Here is a 20,011-nt window from a genome sequence, read left to right as displayed (position 1 = left end):
AGGCACAATTGTGCTGTGATTTTTTACAAAATGTCATAAGTAGTTATCACAGCTCTAAAGAGCTACATTTCCTTATGTTTCTTCCAGGACATCTCATGCTAAGTCAAAATCGGAGGTGGCTGAAACAGCTGCTCAAAAAGCTCAGGATGAAGCGCAGCTTGCGAGGATCACTGCCAAAGAGTTCTCACCATCCACCCAACACCCGGGCAATGGTCAGTATGTTAAACAAAAATATTGTGTTTCTGTTAGCCTACTAACAACTGAATTGAATTATTCAGTTTACAAAACACAGGACAGTAAGTGTTCTAATAAGAATCAAATTATGGTACTAGATTCCCTGATACCATGGAATGAAGGTTTGTTCTGGGAAATATTACCAAGAGATCTGTGAATATTGACAAGACATTTATATTGCATGCTTTCAGTAGCATACGGGCAGCTTGATTTAATATTTAATCAGAAGAGGAACAGCTTGATTGTGTAATACCATAACACTGTACCGAGGTGTTAGTACTCAGTATGCAGTCAAGATGTTATGTTCAAGTGGAACCCACATGAAATGAATTCCAGTGCACCAGAGACAATATTGATCTCAAGCTGGTGATTTCAGGTTTCAGTAAAATTGATAAAATAATTCACGTATTATTAATACTATACCTTTTGTGGATTTTGTATTACTGTAATTTATTTACAGTAAAACAGAATCCATCCTTTTAGAGCAGTAGTCTAATTGCTAATTCTTTTTCTAATTGTAGAATAGTAAAGTTAAACCATACTTTTCTTGAAGTCCTTGCAAAATGTAATATCTTATTTTTTCACCATGCTTCTTTCTCCATTTCATATCTTTCATCTTCGTCTCTGCTGATTTATTTATTTTGTTCGTCTTTCTTTCTATTTTTAATCTTCCCTTTTCTTATTCTTCCTTTTGCATTTTCATACCTTCCTCTGTTTTATTTACAAGCACAGTAATGACTGGAAAACAGAAAGGCAAATGTTAGCTGACTGTGACAGTTATAGCATTGTTTGGTTCTGATTTGTTCCCCTTGACTATTTTGTCAGTGAGTTTCATTAGTGGAGAGCAACTTAATTAATAGTCTTCATATAGATTATATATGTATGTAATATGTTTGTGGGAGTGGGAAGGATTAGTTCCAAAGCAAAGCATTATTCCATTGAGGAATTGCTTTTTAGGCCTGATTGAAATAATGAATTTAAGGTTTTGCTTCTTATTTGAAAGTGATGGGAATAAATTCATTGATTAATTGAGTCTGGATTGTCTTTGCAGCAGCAAACAAGGAACCCTCTCATGATGCTGATCATCCTAATGCTCTCCATTCACTATCTCCTGGATATTCCAATTCAGGCTATTGCATTTCAACATTATATGAGACATATTAAGGCATATGTTTATGGGCACAGGAGCTGGGGATAATTGCACAGCTTATCCTGACTTGTAGGACAACAAGAATCATCACTTAATGTTTCCAAGCATTCTTACTGAGGCATGATCTTGTAATAGTGTTCCTGTGTAATTCCTAAGGTAATTATCCTTTGGAGCAATAATGGGAGCAGCTAGGGAATAAATGACAATCTGTTAACGTGAGCTTCTCCTTCGGAGTTCAGGGGTGGTTGAATTTTGAAAAATGAATGCACCATGACTTCCTCTATTAAATTACACTGATTTCTAGCGTTCTTTGTCACACACAACTTAGCCGTTCATAAAAAGGAATCTCTCTCTCTGCTGACCAAGTTAACTGTTGGAGCAGCAAAACAATGGCTGTATCTCACTGCTACCTTATTACGATGCCATACAGGGTAAATTCCCCAACTCTGCAAAAAAAAGTGTCAGCCAATGGATGCCAACTGAAACACAAAGATTGCTGTCCCTTCCTGAACTGATCCTAAGCCATACGCTAAATATTGCTGTTACCATTATAGTTACAGACAACGGTCCTGCTAATTAATATGAAGTAGGTAAAAAAGCTACTCTTTTGTCTTTTTGGTGCAGCCGTTCAGCAAAGATCTCCTCACCACTGCCGTCACAGAATTTGTATTTTCTCTGTAATGTTTGGGTGGTTGGAAGGAGTGATATGTTGGAATACATCCTCCTGAAACATTGTGTCAATTTGCTGTCTTCAGTCCTTCTTTCTTTATGATAATGGCCTGAGAAATACCAATACCTGAAAAGCTTACACTTGGTGGAGGAATGATCAAATTTTTCACCAGTGGTGTCACTCCTAGATAGCTAGAAAGAGGTCCAAGGTTGTCATTGCTCAAAACAAAAGAAAGAACACTTCTGAAGTTGATCCCAGTTGCAATGCTTGCTATTCAAACTTTGCAGTGTCTTCCTGCACAGGAGATTTGAATCCTGCTAGTTTCACCTGGTAAGAGCTACACCTTATAGAATACCTACAACGCAGAAAAAGGCTGTTTGGCCCATTGAGTTCACATAACCCCTCTGAACAGCATTGCACCCAAATCCAACCTCACACCCTATCCCCATAACCCCCACATTTCCCATTGCTAATCCACCTAGCCTATATATCCCTGGAGACTACAGACAATTTAAGCATGGCCCAATACACCTAACCACCACATCTTTGGACTGGAGGAGGAAACCAGAGCACCCAGCATAAACTCACACAGACATGGGGAGAACATGCAAACTCCACACACACAATCACCCAAGGCTGGAATTGAATTCTGTGGTTCTGTGAGGTAGCAGTGCTAACCACTGAGCCAGCATGACACCCTCATATTTTTTACTTTAATGTAATCATTGCAAGGGTAAAAGCAGGAAATTTGGTGTGCAGTGCTATTGGCCTTCATTTCAATATATTCATGGAGATTCATTGGAATACCACTGCAAATCATATTTGAAAACTTTGCATTCAGTGCATTAATAGAAATAACTTCATGCCAGGTGAGCTGTCCTGATTTTAGAATGAGTATGAATGATATGGAATCTTGGAGCAAAAAGTTAACATCTCTATGAATTTAATTAGCAGCAAAATTAAACATTATTACTCTGATTGAGCTGATCACTTCAGTAATCACTATGAACAAAATAGTGTATGTGTACATTAAAAGGTTAAAATAGTGCTCAAACTTCAGTATTCTTAGGCAAAAACATTTTAAATCTGAACATTTATTTCACACCTCCATTTTTTCATTTACTTTCTTTCAAGGTTAGATCTCAGGGAATACAGGGAGAACTAGCCATTTGGATACAGAACTGGCTCTAAGGTAGAAGACAGAGGGTGGCAGTGGAGGGTTGTTTTTCAGACTGGAGGCCTGTGACTAGTGGAGTGCAACAAGGATCAGTGCTGGGTCCACGACTTTTTGTCATTTACATAAATGATTTGGAAATGAACCTAGGAGGTATAGTTAGTAAGATTGCAGATGACACCAAAATTGGAAGTGTAGTGGATAGCGAAGAAGGTTACCTCACATTAGAATAGGATCTTGATCAGATGGGCCAATGGGCTGAGTGGCAGATGGAGTTTAATTTAGATAAATGAGAGGTGCTGCATTTTGGGAAAGCAAATCTTAGCAGGACTAATGCACTTAATGGTAAGGTCCTAAGGAGTTTTGATCTACAAAGAGACCTTCTAGAGCAGTTTCAAAGCTCCTTGAAAGTAGAGTTGCAGGTAGATAGGACAGTGAAGAAGGCATTTGGTATGCTTTCCTGTATTGGTCAGAGCATTGAATAGAGGAGTTGGGAGGTCATGTTGCAGCTATACAGGATGTTGGTTAGGCCATGTTTGGAATGTTGGTCTCCTTGCTATCGGAAGGATGTTGTGAAACTTAAAAGGGTTCAGAAAAGATGGAAGGATGTTACCAGGATTTGAGCTAGAGGGTGAGGTTGACTAGGCTGGGGCTGTTTCCGTGGAGCGTTGAAGGCTGAGGGGTGACCTCATAGAGGTATATAAAATCATGAAGGGCATGGATAGGATAGATAGACAAAGTCTTTTCTCTGGGGTGGGGGAGTCCAGAACTAGATTGCATAGGCTTAGGGTGAGAGGGGAAAGATATAAAAGAGACCTAAGGGGCAACTTTTTCATGCAGTGGGTGGTGCATGTATGAAATGAGCTGCCAGAGGATGTGGTGGAGGCTGGTATAATTGCAACATTTAAAAGGCATCTGGATGGGTATATGAATAGGAAGGGTTTAGAGGGACATGGACCAAGTGCTGGCAAATGGGACTAGATTAGGTTAGGATACCTGGTCGGCATGAACGAGTTGTAACGAAGGGTCTGTTTCCGTGTTGTACGTCTCTATGACTCTATATACACTTGTACCATAAAACAATCCATATGCAAAAAGCAGGTTAGATAACATACTGCCAATCCTCTGCCAATGCTGCTTTCAACCTAGCAACTAACAGAAGAATAAAATTGACAGAGAAACTCAATTAATTGCCTTTCCAACTGCTTCTCACTTAACCCAATTACCATTCCATCCCATAATGCTAACTATTCCAATTTAGCATTTCCCCAAAAGCTCAGGTTAAAGTACAAAGATCCTGACTTGAGAATTACTGAAGCACAAAATCACATCTTGTCTCCCTGCAACACATTGTATTGACAGTGACAAAGTATTAACCTTTTGTTACAATTTGATTTTAATGGTAGATGCTATGAGTGAGTTCAAGTGGTTTTATTTCAGCCCTGACTTAATGTTTCCATATTAAAGCCTGAAAAAAAATCTTATAGCAGGAATTATTTTGAATGTGAAAATAATACAATATATTTTAGCTTTACCTTATATTTGCAAAGCCCAATTCTGTTCTTGAATTGTCCTGTATAAACCATTATAACCAGAAAGATTCAGTGTTGTACAAAACAAGTATCAACAGGACTCAAGTATAGCATTGATGAGGAAATATTTGACTTTTGATTTCTGCAAATTTATAATGAACTAAACATGTTAGAGTTTGGCATATTACTCATAAGTATTTAATTTCAGCACTTCTATGTTTCAAATATGAATACTATTTTCAATGTAATATTTAAATATCCAAAAGTAGGTTTTAGAACAACATCAATGCAACAGTTCAGTTGAACCTAATGGAGCTCAGTTTCCAGGGTCCCAGTCTTGGTACAATTGTATCTTTTCAATTTATATAGCTAAATAACAGGAAGCACTTAAGCTTCTCCTGTACCAGTATATATCTTGGACAACCTGAGTAGAAAAATATACAACTTCTTTAATTGAGGAGCAAGCTAATTACTAAGTTAACGGAGCTTCATCTTCCTGTGCAGTGCACTAATACCAGTCTTCTGCTGACTGTAGTCTTTTTTCAAATGATTTGGCAGCTTTGTTTTCTTAACTTCTGGTTAACATCTATCCTAGACTTATACAGTTATTGTATTCTTCTTATGCATTTCCTATCTTACTTAATGAATTATATTATATAAAGTGTTATAAATTGTCAAAACTATTTGACTTATTAAAAATTATATGTGAACATACTAGAGCTCTAAAATTGTTTTTCTGTTTGGTATAGTATATTTTCTGTACTGTTTTTAAAGGCAGTCTGTTCCTGCTGATATTTCATCCTGAGTCATTTCTTGCCAATTATAGTCAGTGCTGGTTTGCTTTTGCCATTTTCTCTAACTCTCAGGGGATGAGCAAAGATGCACATCCCAAGTCTACCTCAGCTAAAATGGTAAACTCAATTTGATTGAATCTTTGTTTATTATTGTCACAAGGACACAAGAGTTAGGAGTAGGGGAAGGGTGTTTATATCCTAGGGGCTGCTGCTTCATTTGATAATATCATGGCTGATCTGAGTGTGGCTTCACCTCCACTTTTCTGTCCATTCCCCACAATTCTTGATTCTTTTGCTGAGCAAAAATCTAATTCAGCAGTGAATATATTCAATGGCCCAGCATCTTGTGCTTTTTGGTGAAGACAATTCTGCAGATGACGAACCCTCAGAGGAAAAAAAATTCTTATTATAGTATTAAACAAGAGACCTTTAAGTTTTAAATTGTGTCCCCTAGTTATAAACTCAACAATGGTAAACATTCTCTTAGCTTCCACTCTGTCAATACCCCTCAGGATCTTATATGTTTCACCTTTCATTCATCTAAACATCAATAGGTAAAAGCCTGACCCATTCTATCTTTCCTCATGAGATAATCCTTGCATGCCATATTAAGTTATAATTATTTTAGATACTATGAACAAGGCCTAAATATTTATTCTACAAGATAGCTACTGTTAGGGGTCTGTAACTACTCCTACAAGTGACTTTTGCTATTTCATATTTTTACCCAAACTTATATTTTGATCTTCTAAGTAATATCATCTCTCACTACTGAACTAATGTCAGCCTTAATTAACTGAACCACCTTTTACCTTTTCTTAGTTTTCTAGCCTTCTGAAATGTCACATAGCCTCGAGTGTTTAGGTCTCAGCCTTGGACACTTTGTAATCATGTCTTTCAGGTTGTACATGTCTACCTCTACTTGAGCAATCAATTTGTTGGCTTTGTTATGAATGGTGCATATTTTCAGATACAGTTTTCACTGTCAACCTTTGACCATTCTGGTTTTATCATCCTGTGTGTTCTTAGTTGTATATATTCTGCCCCTTGCTGCCACAGTCTGGTCATCATTACCTATGTCACTATCTTGCTTTGTATCCTGCCCCTTCTCTTAATTTTACCACATCTCCTCTCATCGTTTAAGTCTTCTCTACTGCCCTAGTTAGATGAGCATAACATCATAGGTACAGAAGTTAGGCCATTCAGCCCATCGAGTCTGCTCTGCTATTCAATCATGGCTGATAAGTTTCTCAGTTCCATTCTCCCACTTTTTCCCCATAACCCTTGATCCCCTTGACAATCAAGAACCTATCTATCTCAGTCTTAAATCCACTCAATGATCTGGCCTCCACAGCCTTCTGTGGGAATGAATTCCATAGATTCACCACTCTCTGGCTGAAGAATTTTCTCCTTACCTCCGTTCTAAAAACTCTTTCCTTTACTCTAAGGCTGTGTACTCAGGTATTGTCTCTCCTATCAATGGTAACATTTTCCCCAACAGCTACTCTGTCCAGGCCATTCAGTATTCTGTAAGTTTCAATTAGATCTCCCCTCATCCTTCTAAACTCCATCAAGTATAGACCCAGATTCCTCAAACATCCCTCATATGTCAAGCTTTTCTTTTCTGGGACCATTCTTGTGAACCTCCTCTGAACACGCTCCAGGGCCAGTACATCCTTCCTGAGATATGGGGCCCAAAACTGCACACAATATTCTAAATGTGGTCTGACCAGAGCTTCATAGATCCTCAGAAGTATACCTCTGCCTGGTACATCTCCCTATGACTCAGGAAAACACTGGTCAGGGCATGGTGCAAGTGAAAATTGTGCCAATAATATCAGCTCCCATTTCCCCCAATAATAATGCCAGTGTCTCATGAACTGAATTCCATTTGTTTCATACCAATTTTTGAGCCAAACATTCAACTCTCTAATCTTATTTATCTTATGCCATGGCTCAGGTAGTAATAATAGATTATTATCTTTGAACAGAACTGACTGCAAAATAATCTTTGCCTCAAAAAACCTAGAATTATATTTGTAACTCTTTATCACACATGCAAAACATCTTACTTGGTAGAAAATTGATGATTGTCTCCTACAGGAAATATTTTTAAAACAAGTAAAACAATCAGACTTGCATAGCTGATTCAGTACTCTAGAGACCTGAAGTTTCTATTTTAGAGAAGGATACACAGAATTCAACAGTTTTCATTACAATCATGTACTCAAAGGGAGCAATCCAGTTGTATGTAGCACCTGCTTTTCAATTCAATACACTATGATATTATTATGGCTCTAAGATTCCATTAACAAGTTCATATAAATGAAAATTAAACCTTGTATCTATATTCATATATCCAAAGTTCCAAAACAATGCAACAGCATATATAACAGTAATTGCTGCTCCTGGAATTTGAGAAAGTCACCTCCAACACCTAAATTAGCTTAAAAAAGGGGCAACTCTTACAGCAATAATTTTTTTCCCATCCTCCATCCTGGATTACTCAGCACACTCTACGTATCATTCAACATATTTTTGTTCTTTTGCACAATAAAAATATTAAATAACATTGCAAAGGGAAATGAAAATAGAGAACAGCTTTAACAGAAAAGAATAATACAAAAAAAATACTTTGGTAATAACACCAACATCACCAAAAACATCATTTTTATTAAATTACATGTTGAACATGTATCAAACCCAGTAAGCCTTGTCTGTGTGCATTATGGGGAAGTGATGGCCTAGTGGTATTATCAATCATTTTAAACCAGAGATCCATGTAACATTATGGAGACCCAGGTTTAAATCCTGCCACAGCAGATGGTGGAATTTGAATTTAATAAATATTTGGTATTAGGAGTCTAATGATGACCACAAAACCATTTTTGATTGTCAGGGAAAAAAAAACCTGGTTCATGAATGTCCTTTAGAACTGGGAACTGCCATCACTACTTGGTCTGACCTATGAGTGACTCCATACCCACAGCAATGCAATTTGGAATGGGTAATCAAGCCTGGCCAGTGGCACTAGATCCTGTGAATGAATAAAAAAATTTGCAGATTCTAGATAACCTAAATGAATTGATGCTGGAATAATTCCAAATAGTTAAGAATACTCCTCTCTGACAAAAATTAATTTCCTTTCAGACAATTGTTCGTGGAGCATTAAACTCACAGGAGCAAATTGGGTAGCACAGTGGCTCAATGGTTAGCACTGCTACCTTACCGTGCCAGGGACCTAGGTTCAATTCCAGCCTCAGGCAACTGTCTGTGTGGAGTTTGCACATTCTCCCAGTGTCTGTGTGGATTTCCTCCCATGATCCAAAGATGTACAGGTTAGGTGAATTTGCCATGCTAAATTGCCCATAGTGTTAGGTGCAATAGTCAGGGGTAAATATAGGGGAATGGGTCTGGGTGGGTTACTCTTTGGAGGGTCAGTGTGGACTTGTTGGGCTAAATAGCCTGTTTCCACACTGTCGGGAATCTAATCAAAATTGATCTTTAACTGCTTTGTGAAGCAGGATTACTATTCTTTGTGTCGCTGCACTTCTATGTAATCTGACAAATCTGTGAGCGAGTGTGACATTAGCCATTTTGGTCCAAGAAGGTTAGATCAGGGTTCTTTCTGGAGGCTATGAAGTGAAAAAAGTGGATGTCTAGTGGATGAGGGTTCAGGTGCATAGATCTTTAAAATATCACAAAGACATGCAAAAAATAATCGAGAACGCCTTTATACCTAGAGTACTCGACTACAAGGATGCAGAAGTTCTGCTGCAGTTATATAAAACCCTAGTTAGATCCCAATTAGAGTACCATCAGCAGATCTGGGCACCACACCTCAGGAAGGAAATATTGGTCTTGGAAGGAGTCCAATATAGGACTTCAGGGGTTAAGTTATGACAAATTAGGCCTATTTTGTCTCAAAGTTTTAGAAGGTTAAGGCATGATCTTATCAAAGTTTTCAAGGCACTTACAGGAAAAAAACAGGCTGAATGAAGATAAACTATTTCCACAGGCTGGGGATTCTAGGTCTAAGAAATACAGTCTAAAAGTTAACGTCTGACTATTCACTTTTACACACAGGATGGTAGCGGTTTAGAATTCTTTTCAACAAATGGTAGTTGATGCTGGAGCAGTTGTTAATTTTAAATCTGAGATAGATAAAGTTTTGTTAAGCAAAGGTATTAAGGCATATGGGCCAAGGACAGATATATGGAGTTAGATCACAGATCAGCCATGCTCTCATTTAATCATGGAACAGGCTTGATGGGCTGATTGGCCTACTCCTGTTCCAATTTAAATGGCTGAAATTATGTTCTGAAAATTTTAACAAAGAATAATAAGATTTTGAAATGATCCCTTGACCTATTAATCTGGGTATTCACCTAAAGTATTTCTCGACTGTTTTAGTAGACATTTAAGAATAAATTAATGATGTTCCTGCCTAACCTGTGGAGTGAGAGAAATCTCGGATGTGTTCATACAGCACTAATCTAACTAATTTGCCAAACTTCATCGTGTAATAGCAAATTTTGTAAAACATAACATTGGTTGTGCTAATATTCTGAAGTAGGGAATCATAAATAAAATAAGGCTGGCCCATTGGTATTTGCAGTGATAGATTGAATTCATAAGCTGCACGTTTTGTAATTTCAGCTGATTTTAAAGGTAGCGCAGAGTTTTCACCTACTTAAACCTTTTGTTTTAAAATAAAGGATATAATCAGCTTGGCTCTGATTATTTTGTTCCTCAGTGCCAGAAGGTCTAATTCTTTATTTATTGTCACGTGAAGATTCTGTTCCTCTCTTGCTCAGTGTCAGCATCTGAATTAAATTGCTGAGTATATTGAAACTTTGACAGTTTCTTGCAACCTGCCAATCACGAAATCCCAGTCAGCAAGTTTTAGCTGGTTGCCATTCTGATCTGTGCTTAGGTAGAAAGATGTCGGTTTTGGGATTGATTGCTGAAACTCAGCAGAATGTTTTAGCAATAAATTTCCCATTATGAGTATTTGAGTGCAATTACAATATTTGTTGTATAGTCACATGGAATTCACTGAGGCCTGGGCAGCAACCTTTTTCACATAATTTTTCATGGGGTAAGTTGAATTCTAGGATAGGAGAGTAATCACTCTATCCCTCTAATTTTCACTTTCTTTGTGTATAGGCTTAGAAAAAGATATTCTGATCAGGTGAGAGGAGGGGTGGTCCAATCCCCACTTTTCAGCTTCTTTGGTTGGTTACAAGATTGACTTAAGTTCTTTCTAGCATGAGGCTATACATTTCACATATTAAAATGTAACGTTTTATTGCAAGGAATAGGGAACCAGTCACAAGTTTTTCTAGAATGAAAGAAAGAACAATTTTATTACTTGCTAACTCTGAGAGATAATAAACATGTGATGTCAAGCAAACAGCCTTCATGAATTTACTTGGTCCCATCACACAGAAAGATAAAATGTTAAAAGGAGGAATTTATCAGATGGAATTTAAAGATCAGTAAACTGTACTTTACAGATTTATACAGATACTTAGCTGATTTTTGGTAAAATTCAGTCCTAATTGTCAATTTCATGGCGTATGAATGAAACATTTCTCTCCAGGAGCTTCAGCAAATCATCTCATGCAATTTTCTGCTGCTCACTTTATTATACAAGCAGTGCACCCCCCCAAAGACATGATCACACTGCTGTGCACTCACAATAGTACAAGTACTTGCCACTGCTGGGATCTTCTGGGATTCGCAGCACTGGCACCATATTTAAAACTCAGCTGTGCACAAAGTAAAACGCTGCCAGCTTGGAGTATCACCCCATGGCACATGTAGTGGGAGAGATTTGCTTCTGAGAGCACACTGGTAGCACAAGTAACATTTCCTTGGAAACAGAATCTCATATTTGTAAATGTATTATCTCCTTACATTGTCACCTGTCTGATCGACTGGCAAAGAACAGCAGCTATGGGAATGGGCTACAGAGGCAATCTATCATTAACACCATAAAATGTTAGCATACTGTCTGCAGGAGTGCTACTCCTTCCAATGCCCTATGTTGCATAACACTTTGTCATTGTTTAATGAGCAAGCATAATTTTGTGTCTTGGAGTCAAATAGCACAGAAACAGACCCTTTGGTCCAACTGGTCCATGCCGACCACACTCTCAAACTAGTCCCACCTACCTGCGCTTGGCCCATATCCCTCCAAACCTTTCCTATTCTTGGACTTATCCAAATGCCTTTTAAATATTGCAACTGTATCAGCATCCACCACTTCTCCTGACAGTACATTCCACACAGAAATCAATCCCTATCTAAAAAGGTTGTCCCTCATGATTTTATAACCTTTCTCCTCTCACCTTAAAAATATGCCCCCTAGTTTTGAAGTCCCCCACCGAAGGGAAAAGTACTTATCATTCACCTTATCTATGCCCCTCATGATTTTATAGACCTCAGTGAGGTCACCTCTCAACCTCTTATGGTCCAGTGAAAACTCCCATTCTTTCCATTTTATTTTAATATCTCAAACACTCCATTCCTGGCACCATCTTTGCAAATCTTTTCTGAATCCTCTCCAGTTAAATAACATCCTTCATATAACAGGGCATCCAGAACTGCACACATTACTCCAGAAGAGGCCTCCCCAATGTCATGGACAACTTCAACATGACGCCCCAACTCCTATACTCAAAGATCTGAGCATTGAAGGCAAGCCAGCTAAATGCCTTCTTAACCACCCTATCTACCTGTGATGTAAATTTCAAAGAGTTATGCACCTGAATCCTTTTGTCACTTTCTTCAACAACGCTACACAGGGCCTACCATTAACTGTATAAGTCCTGTCCTTGTTTGTATTACCAAAATGGAATACCTCACATTTATCCAAATTAAACGCCATTTACCACTCCTCAGCCCATTGACCTAATTGATCGAGATTGTTTTAAGCTGTGATAACCTTCTTTGCTGTCCACTATACCACCAATTTTTGTGTCAGTTGTTAAAGCTAACCTTTATCAAACAGTAGGAGGAGTGAAGAAAAGACTAACAAAACTTGCTTCTAGGAATAAACTGGGTGATTTGCTTTACAAAAAAACAATAAATTTATAGCCAACAAATTAGGATTTCACCCAATGATTGGAAGTGGGTGTTGATTAAGTCCTTTTCTGTTCATTTTTGTGGGATGTGGGTGTCACTGATTGGCCAACATTTATTGCCCATCCCTAGTTGCCCTTGAGAAAATGATGGTGAGCTGCCTTCTTGAACTGTTGCAGTCTATCTGCTGTGGGGTGACACACAATGCCAGTAGGGAGGGAATTCTAGGCATTTGACCCAGTGACAGTGAAGGAATGATGATATATTTCCAAATCAGGAAGCTGAGTCCCTTGGAGAGGAACTTGTATGTGGTGGTTTTCCCAAGTAATGACTGCCCTTGACCTTTGAGATGGAAGTGGTTGTGAGTTTAGAAGAAGGTGCTGTCTGAGGATCTTTGGTGAATTGCTGCAGTGCATCTTGTAGATAGTGCACATTACTGCTACTGAGTGTCAGTGCTGGAATGAGTGGATGTAATGCCAATCAAGTGGACTGCTTTGTCTGGAATGGTGCCAATCTTCTTGAGTGTTGTTGGAGCTGCACCCATCCAGGCAAGTGGGGAGTATTCCATCACACTCCTGGCTAGTGCCTCGTTGATGGTGGACAGACTTTGGGGAGTCAGGAGATGGGTTAACCATTACAGTATTCCTAGCCTCTGACCTGTTGTTGTAGCTTCTGTGTTTATGTGGCAAATACAGTTGCGTTTCTGGACAATTGTAACCCCAAGGGTGTTCATAGTGAGGGATTCATGATAGTAAAACCACTGAATGACAAGGGGCAGTGGTTAGATTGTCTCTTAGTGGTGATGATCATGGCCTGCCCCTTGTGTGGTGCGAATGTTACTTGCCACTGGTCAGCCCAAGTCTGGATATTGTCCAGATCTTGTTGCATTTGAACATGGACTGCTTCAATAACTGAAGAGTTGCAAATGGTGTTGGATAATGTGCAGTCATCAGCAAACATCTCAACTTCTGACTTTATGATGAATGGAAGGTCATTGATGAAGCAGCTGAAAATGATTGGGCTTCATACACTACCCTGAAAAATTTCTGCAGAGTTGTCCTGGAGCTGAGATGACTGCCCTCCAACAATACAAACATCTTCTTATGTGCCAGATATGATTCCAACCAATAATTCCAGTTATGCGAGGGCTACTTGATGTCACAGTTGGTTGAATGCAGAATTGATGTGAAGGGCTGTCACTCTCACCTCCCCTCTGGAATTCAGCTCTTTTTACCAAGTTTGAACCAAGGCTATAATGGGGTCAGGAGCTGAGTGGCCCTGACGGAATCCAAACTGGGTGTCAGTGAGCAGGTTATTGCTGACCTGCTGTTCAATAGTACTGTTGATGACACCTTCCATCATTTTAGTGGTCACTGAGAGTAGACTGATTGGGCGATAATTGGCTGGGTTGGATTCATCCTGCTTTTTATGTAAAGGACATATCTGGGCAATTTCTCACATTGTTGGGTAAATGCCAGTGTTGTAACTGTTTTGGAACAGCTTGGCTAGGGGAACACAATTCTTCAGCACTATTGCCAGAATGTTGTCAGGGCCTGTAGCCTTTGCAGTAGCCAGTGTCTCCAACTGTTTCTTGATGTCAGGTGGAGTGAATCGAATTGGCTGCAGTCTGGAATCTGGAATGCTGATTAGTTGCAGAGTAGCAACACTATGTCATTCTATCCTGCTGAAGGTGATGTTTATCCTGCTCAATACCCTTATCTGTGAGTTGTGGCCCGCAGATGACATGATTAAGGTTGTCTATGATCACTTCTGCTTTTTGGAGATGACTATGATCAATTTGTAATTATCAATGACATGATCAAGCTCACTTGTGGCCAGAATTTATACACAACATAGTTGGTCACTGTATGTATTTTACATGCAGAATTCTGGGATTAAAGGTAACTTAAACCTGTACTGAGTAAGCATTTAATTGATGTAATTGTCCCTTGAAGGCCTCATCTTGCTCACAAATTGAACCACTTCCATAAGCAGAGAAAGGAATGTTTATGCAGCCCACTTTGAGTGTGGTGGCAGCCATTTTCATTTCCATTAAGATTTGCAACTTTCATGAGGTTTTAAGGCAACACAGGTTATGTTTTATGGACTGATTCGCAGGCTGAGCCTGTTAATCCAGGTGACTTGCCCCCAAACCTTCATGTTCCTTTGTGTCAACACCATCAATTCTCAACTTCTCCAAATATTACCGACTTCCACCTATCAACTTTTTCATTAAGTCTTCATCTCCTCACATTACTTCTGTGCCTCAAACCAAACATCATGATGCACAGACCTTCATCAAGCCAGGATGGTGGTGATCATTGGTGACACTACCTCCTGTCTCACAGCCCCACAGTAAGAAGTGTGCTCCAATGCACCAATGTCTTCCCACCTGTTGTGTTAGATTTCTCCCTTCGTAATTATGACCTCCTCTGCATCCCAGCATGCTGCTTCGAATTCCCACAACTGACTTCCCCAACTTGCCCATCACAGCTGTGACCTTGTTAAGCACCCTTGATGATTGGTGAATCACGGTAGATCACAGATCCCCATGACTGATGGTGGTCCACTCCCCTGATCGACTTGGAATGTTAACTCTGACTGATGAGCGACCAGACTCTGACTAATCTCAGTGCAGCTTGCCAACTGAATTGCTGCTAATTCCTGGACCTATTGCACAGATACTGCAGAACTGACCATATCCCATTCCCCAGATTGGAATGATACAGAACCCCTGACCCTGAATACCTTAAGTTGCTGACAGACAGTGTCCAAATTCCGACTGAGGGATCAAATTATGTCTTTACTATGGCAGGGCTTTCCCTGACTGACCTCTCCTGATTCCCCCAACTTGGTTTAGGAATACTCCCCTTATACCTTGTACATGGCCATTTAGTGAAGCAAACAGAGTCTCTTTAATATATGAGCTACTGGCACATGCTATAAGTATGACGTTGATGTAGCATGGTGCCACATAGTTACATGTCCACCCTCTTGACTCATCACAGCTGGCAAACATGAAAAGCTGCCTGGCTTTGTGTCTTTGCTAAAAGGCAAGACAAAGCAGTCCACACTGCAATGAAATCTAATCTAAAAACTACTGAGAGGCAGTAAGTGCAGAGGTACAGTGCCTATGGGAAGGCATAGATGCTATGAGCATCCAATTAGGCAGAAAGTGAGTGAGTGCTAAGAGAGCAAGCTAAGAACCCTGAGGTGCACCCTATTCTAATACATGGAATGAATGCTTGGCAGCAGCATCACAAAGAAGTGCACTTCTAAGTGCAGTATTGGAGTAATGATCTGTGTCATTAGTGAGTCAGAGATGTACAATGATGATGTGAAGGTGGTGCATTTCTAGTGCTGGCTTTCTTGGATGAAGGATACAAGTGGACGCTGTCCATGCAGTATAACTTGAGATGTTGGAGAACACTGACCAAGGTGGAGGCCCAGAGGAACAATTAGCTAACCTCAGCTAGCTTTCAAGTTGGAAATTGCCACTGTCTAGTTTCTCTCCAGTGTCTGGGAAAATAGCCATCCTCACAGAAATGAGACAAGATCCAGTAATATTGAGATATTTGTGTATGCAAACATGTCTTTTTTTGCCTCACTGTTAAAACTGGAGGTGGAAAAGCTGATTTTCTTTATTCAGCATTGTTGATCTCATATTTGTGTTCTTGCCACATTTTACCAACTGGCTTTCCATTGCCCATGTTATTCAGGAGCTGGGAAAATTCCACTTTTAATTCCAAATGTGTTCAAAAACAAATGTGCTGTCCAAGCCTACATTTTCTAACATGTCATCTGAGCAGTGAATAACACAGATAAATACACAAGTTCACGGTTTAATGAGCTTCTGTCCATGCATCAGGAAGAATTAACCATCAGTGGTTATACTGAAGGGATATGAAATTAGATATTGTAGTTTGGTTCAATAGCTTATTCATTTGAAAGCTCAGAATCCTGGCCGAGAGGCAAAATTTACAAATCATGCAGTGAGTAAAAAGGCATGGAACTGTTACTAAAAGTCATTTCTGGAGGTTTTTAAAGACAACTTACTGATGTTGATTGAAATTTTCTCATTATTTTGCTTCTTTAGCTGTTATGTGTAAAATATGCCACACACTCATTATGAGGATGCCAAACAATTATTGAATGTGTATGTAGATAAATTACAATGGAAAGTTTTGTGGAATGGTGGGTAGGTTCAGTGCAGCCATATTATACCAAGAACCATGTTTTTTTTTGATAATCTGCTGATTGTATCAGTTTTGTTTCAGTTATACCCTATTCTGACACAAGTTGGCACATGAACACCAAGAACTGCACCTTCTTTATTTCCATTCTTCATCCTCTTAGCTTAAACAAAAGCACCATGTGAGAGCTAATGAAGAATGAGGCAATACAAGATTGAGTGCTCATGGTTTCATACTGTGTGGGTATTGAGATGAAAATAAATTCTGTTAGGTCATGTTGGACACCACAGTATGTACGGGAGTCTAAATGGCAACATGGGAGCAATGAACACTGCCATCATCCCTGAAAAATACACCCATAGTTCTGAGGAGTTGTAATTTTGTTACTAATCTTTGTAATCATTGATTATGCTAAGTACTGCACTTGTGACCTGCCTGATACATATTTGGACCACAAACTGGCTGACCCTGCACAAAACGCTGAATACAAGCTTGGAAGAAACTTGAGAAGTAAAATGTGAGTGTCATATTTACATATTAGTTAATGGGAATTGTGGATGGTTTATATCATATGACGCAAATGACACAGTCCTAGTAGTGTCTCACTGTTACACCATAACTTCATTAAGTGTGCCTGTCATCATTGGGTGTCCATGCTTTATCCAATAGAAAGTTCTAGTTTTCAGTCAGAAATATTCTCATAGAGTCATAGAGTCTCACCAGCAATACCTTTTTTTATTAGAGGGCGATCCATGCATCGAACTAAATGGGACACAATCTGATGGTTTAATTGCTGCCCTGAATGAATTGATCATATTGACACCCTGAGGAAAAATATATTCTGCTGTAAAACATGTTGTAAATTACAAAAATCTTGTAGGTAATTATTGAAATTTTTATGCCAATATAAAACTCAACACCAGAACAATATTTTGGTTTGTATTTATGCATGCTGTGAATTAGGAACCAGTTGTTCAAACTAAATAGCTATTCTTCAAGGTAGACATTTGTTTTGAAAGCAAAGGTACCTTTATCAAATGCCACTATTCACAGATTGAACAATGATTTTAAATCACAAACATAACCAAAGCATGGAGTTTTCCCAGCATCTGAATGATGTAGGCAATGGTAGGAACGTTGGGAGAACCCAGCAAAAACAAAATAAAATCCAATTTCCCTGTAAGGTTTCAACGGCTATGTGACAATGTCACGAGGGCCTGTTTGTATTGGAAGGTATTGGCACGGGTGAGCATTTTTACCTCAGTGGACAATTGTGTGAGAAAATTTGTCAGTATATACAGAGTGAAAACCCACAGTTAAATTCCCCAGAATTGATACTTAGCAAAAATATGGGAAAGTACAAGACCTATGATTTTAATTCTGACAAAAATACATTATTTGAGGATATACTCTACCCATCTACCAAGTTCTCATGGCAACCATAGCAACTGCCTTTACAACTTGCTGAGCCAAGTATAGCAATTGTTGCAATCATAAATGCAAAATATGAAACAGGAGCTTCCCCAAATATTGGTAAAGATTCTGCTGCAACAAATGTATTGTGAACACTACAGGCAGAAGCAATAATGTCCCTATAATTAGGATTATTACACATTATGATGTATGTGACAAGAAAGTGAAAAATTGTACCCTGAAAAAATGGCTGCTAGAAATAAAAACACTTCTGTGAATAAGATGGCTGGATTGACAAGATCTTTGAACAACTTTTTCCAATAATTTTATTATCATTCCCTCTATGGATCAGGTATTTTTGATTACGCAAAATGAGGAAGGGCAATAGTATTTTTAATCTATTAGGTAGACAGATTTTAAATGAAATCCAGTACGGAGGAACCTCGATTATCTGAACATGATGGGCAGGCACTATTTCATTCAGATAATCGATTATTCAGTCAATTGATTAAATGCCTTTCCTTTAGGGCTCGGAGTTTTTAAAAGTCTGGTCCCCGTTCAGGAGGTTGCACTAGCACATCAGCCCACAAGACCCTGCCCCCGACACCACCCTCCCCACCCCCAACCCCCTGCAACACCTCCCCCTGCCCCAAACCTGTGCAACACCTCCCCCTGCCCCCAAACCCGTGCAACACTTCCCCCCGCCCCCAAACCCGTGCAACACCTCCCCATACCCCCAAACCCGTGCAACACCTCCCCCTGCCCTCCCCCTGCCCCCAAACCCGTGCAACACCTCCCCATACCCCCAAACCCATGCAACACCTCCCCCCGCCCCCAAACCCATGCAACACGTCCCCCCGCCCCCAACCCCGTGCAACACCTCCCCCTGCCCCCAAACCCTGTGCAACACCTCCCCCCACCCCCAAACTTGTGCAACACCCCCCTGCACCCAGACCCCATGCAACACCTCCCCCCACCCCCAAACCCATGCAACACCTTCCCCCCACCCCCAATCCCATGCAACACCTCCCCACGCCCCCAAAACCAGGCAACACCTCCCCCTGCCCCCAAACCCATGCAACACCTCCCCCCCTCCCAAACCCGTGCAACACCTCCCCACGCCCCCAAACCTGTGCAACACTTCCCGCTGCCCCAAACCCATGCAACACCTCCCCCGGCGCCCAAACTGTGCAACACCTCCCCCTCCCCCCAAACCCATGCAACACCTCCCCCTGCCCCCAAACCCATACAACACCTCCCCCTGCCCCCAAACCCATGCAACACCTCCCCCCACCCCCAAACCCGTGCAACACCTCCCCCCGCTCCCAAACCCGTGCAACACCTCCCCCTGCCCCCAAACCCGTGCAACACCTCCCCCCACCCCCAAACCCGTGCAACACCTCCCCCCGCCCCCAAACCCGTGCAACACCTCCCCCCGCCCCCAAGCCCGTGCAACACCTACCCCCGCTCCCAAATCCATGCAACACCTCCCCCTGCCCCCAAACCCGTGCAACACCTCCCCCTGCCCCCAAACCCGTGCAACACCTCCCCCCGCCCCCAAACCCGTGCAACACTTCCCCCTGCCCCCAAACCTGTGCAACACCTCCCCTTGCCCCGAAACCCACGCAACACCTCCCCCCACCCCCAACCCCGTGCAACACCTTCCCCCGCCCCCAAACCCGTGCAGCACTTCCACCCTGACCGCAAAACATTCCTCAAACATGTGCAACATCTACCCCCCCCCCCCAACACAGCCCCCAAC

At 40.5% G+C, this 20,011-nt stretch overlaps 1 protein-coding gene across 3 annotated transcripts in view; it reads left to right on the top strand.

Moving 5' to 3' along the window:
- jph3b (junctophilin 3b) overlaps positions 1-20,011 on the top strand; it is a 170,576-nt gene that overhangs the window by 129,434 nt on the left and 21,131 nt on the right. For 2 of the 3 annotated variants that reach the window (XM_072596125.1, XM_072596124.1), the window contains exon 3: positions 88-212. The exons of the other annotated variant lie outside the window; for it this stretch is intronic. In XM_072596125.1, the coding sequence (XP_072452226.1) occupies positions 88-212 (125 nt within the window). The remainder of the gene's footprint in view (positions 1-87; positions 213-20,011) is intronic. 3 annotated transcript variants of the gene reach the window in all.

The sequence above is a fragment of the Chiloscyllium punctatum genome, chromosome 26 (genome assembly GCF_047496795.1).
Source record: "Chiloscyllium punctatum isolate Juve2018m chromosome 26, sChiPun1.3, whole genome shotgun sequence".
In the NCBI taxonomy this organism is placed as follows: domain Eukaryota; kingdom Metazoa; phylum Chordata; class Chondrichthyes; order Orectolobiformes; family Hemiscylliidae; genus Chiloscyllium; species Chiloscyllium punctatum.
This window is presented reverse-complemented; position numbering and strand designations above follow the sequence as displayed.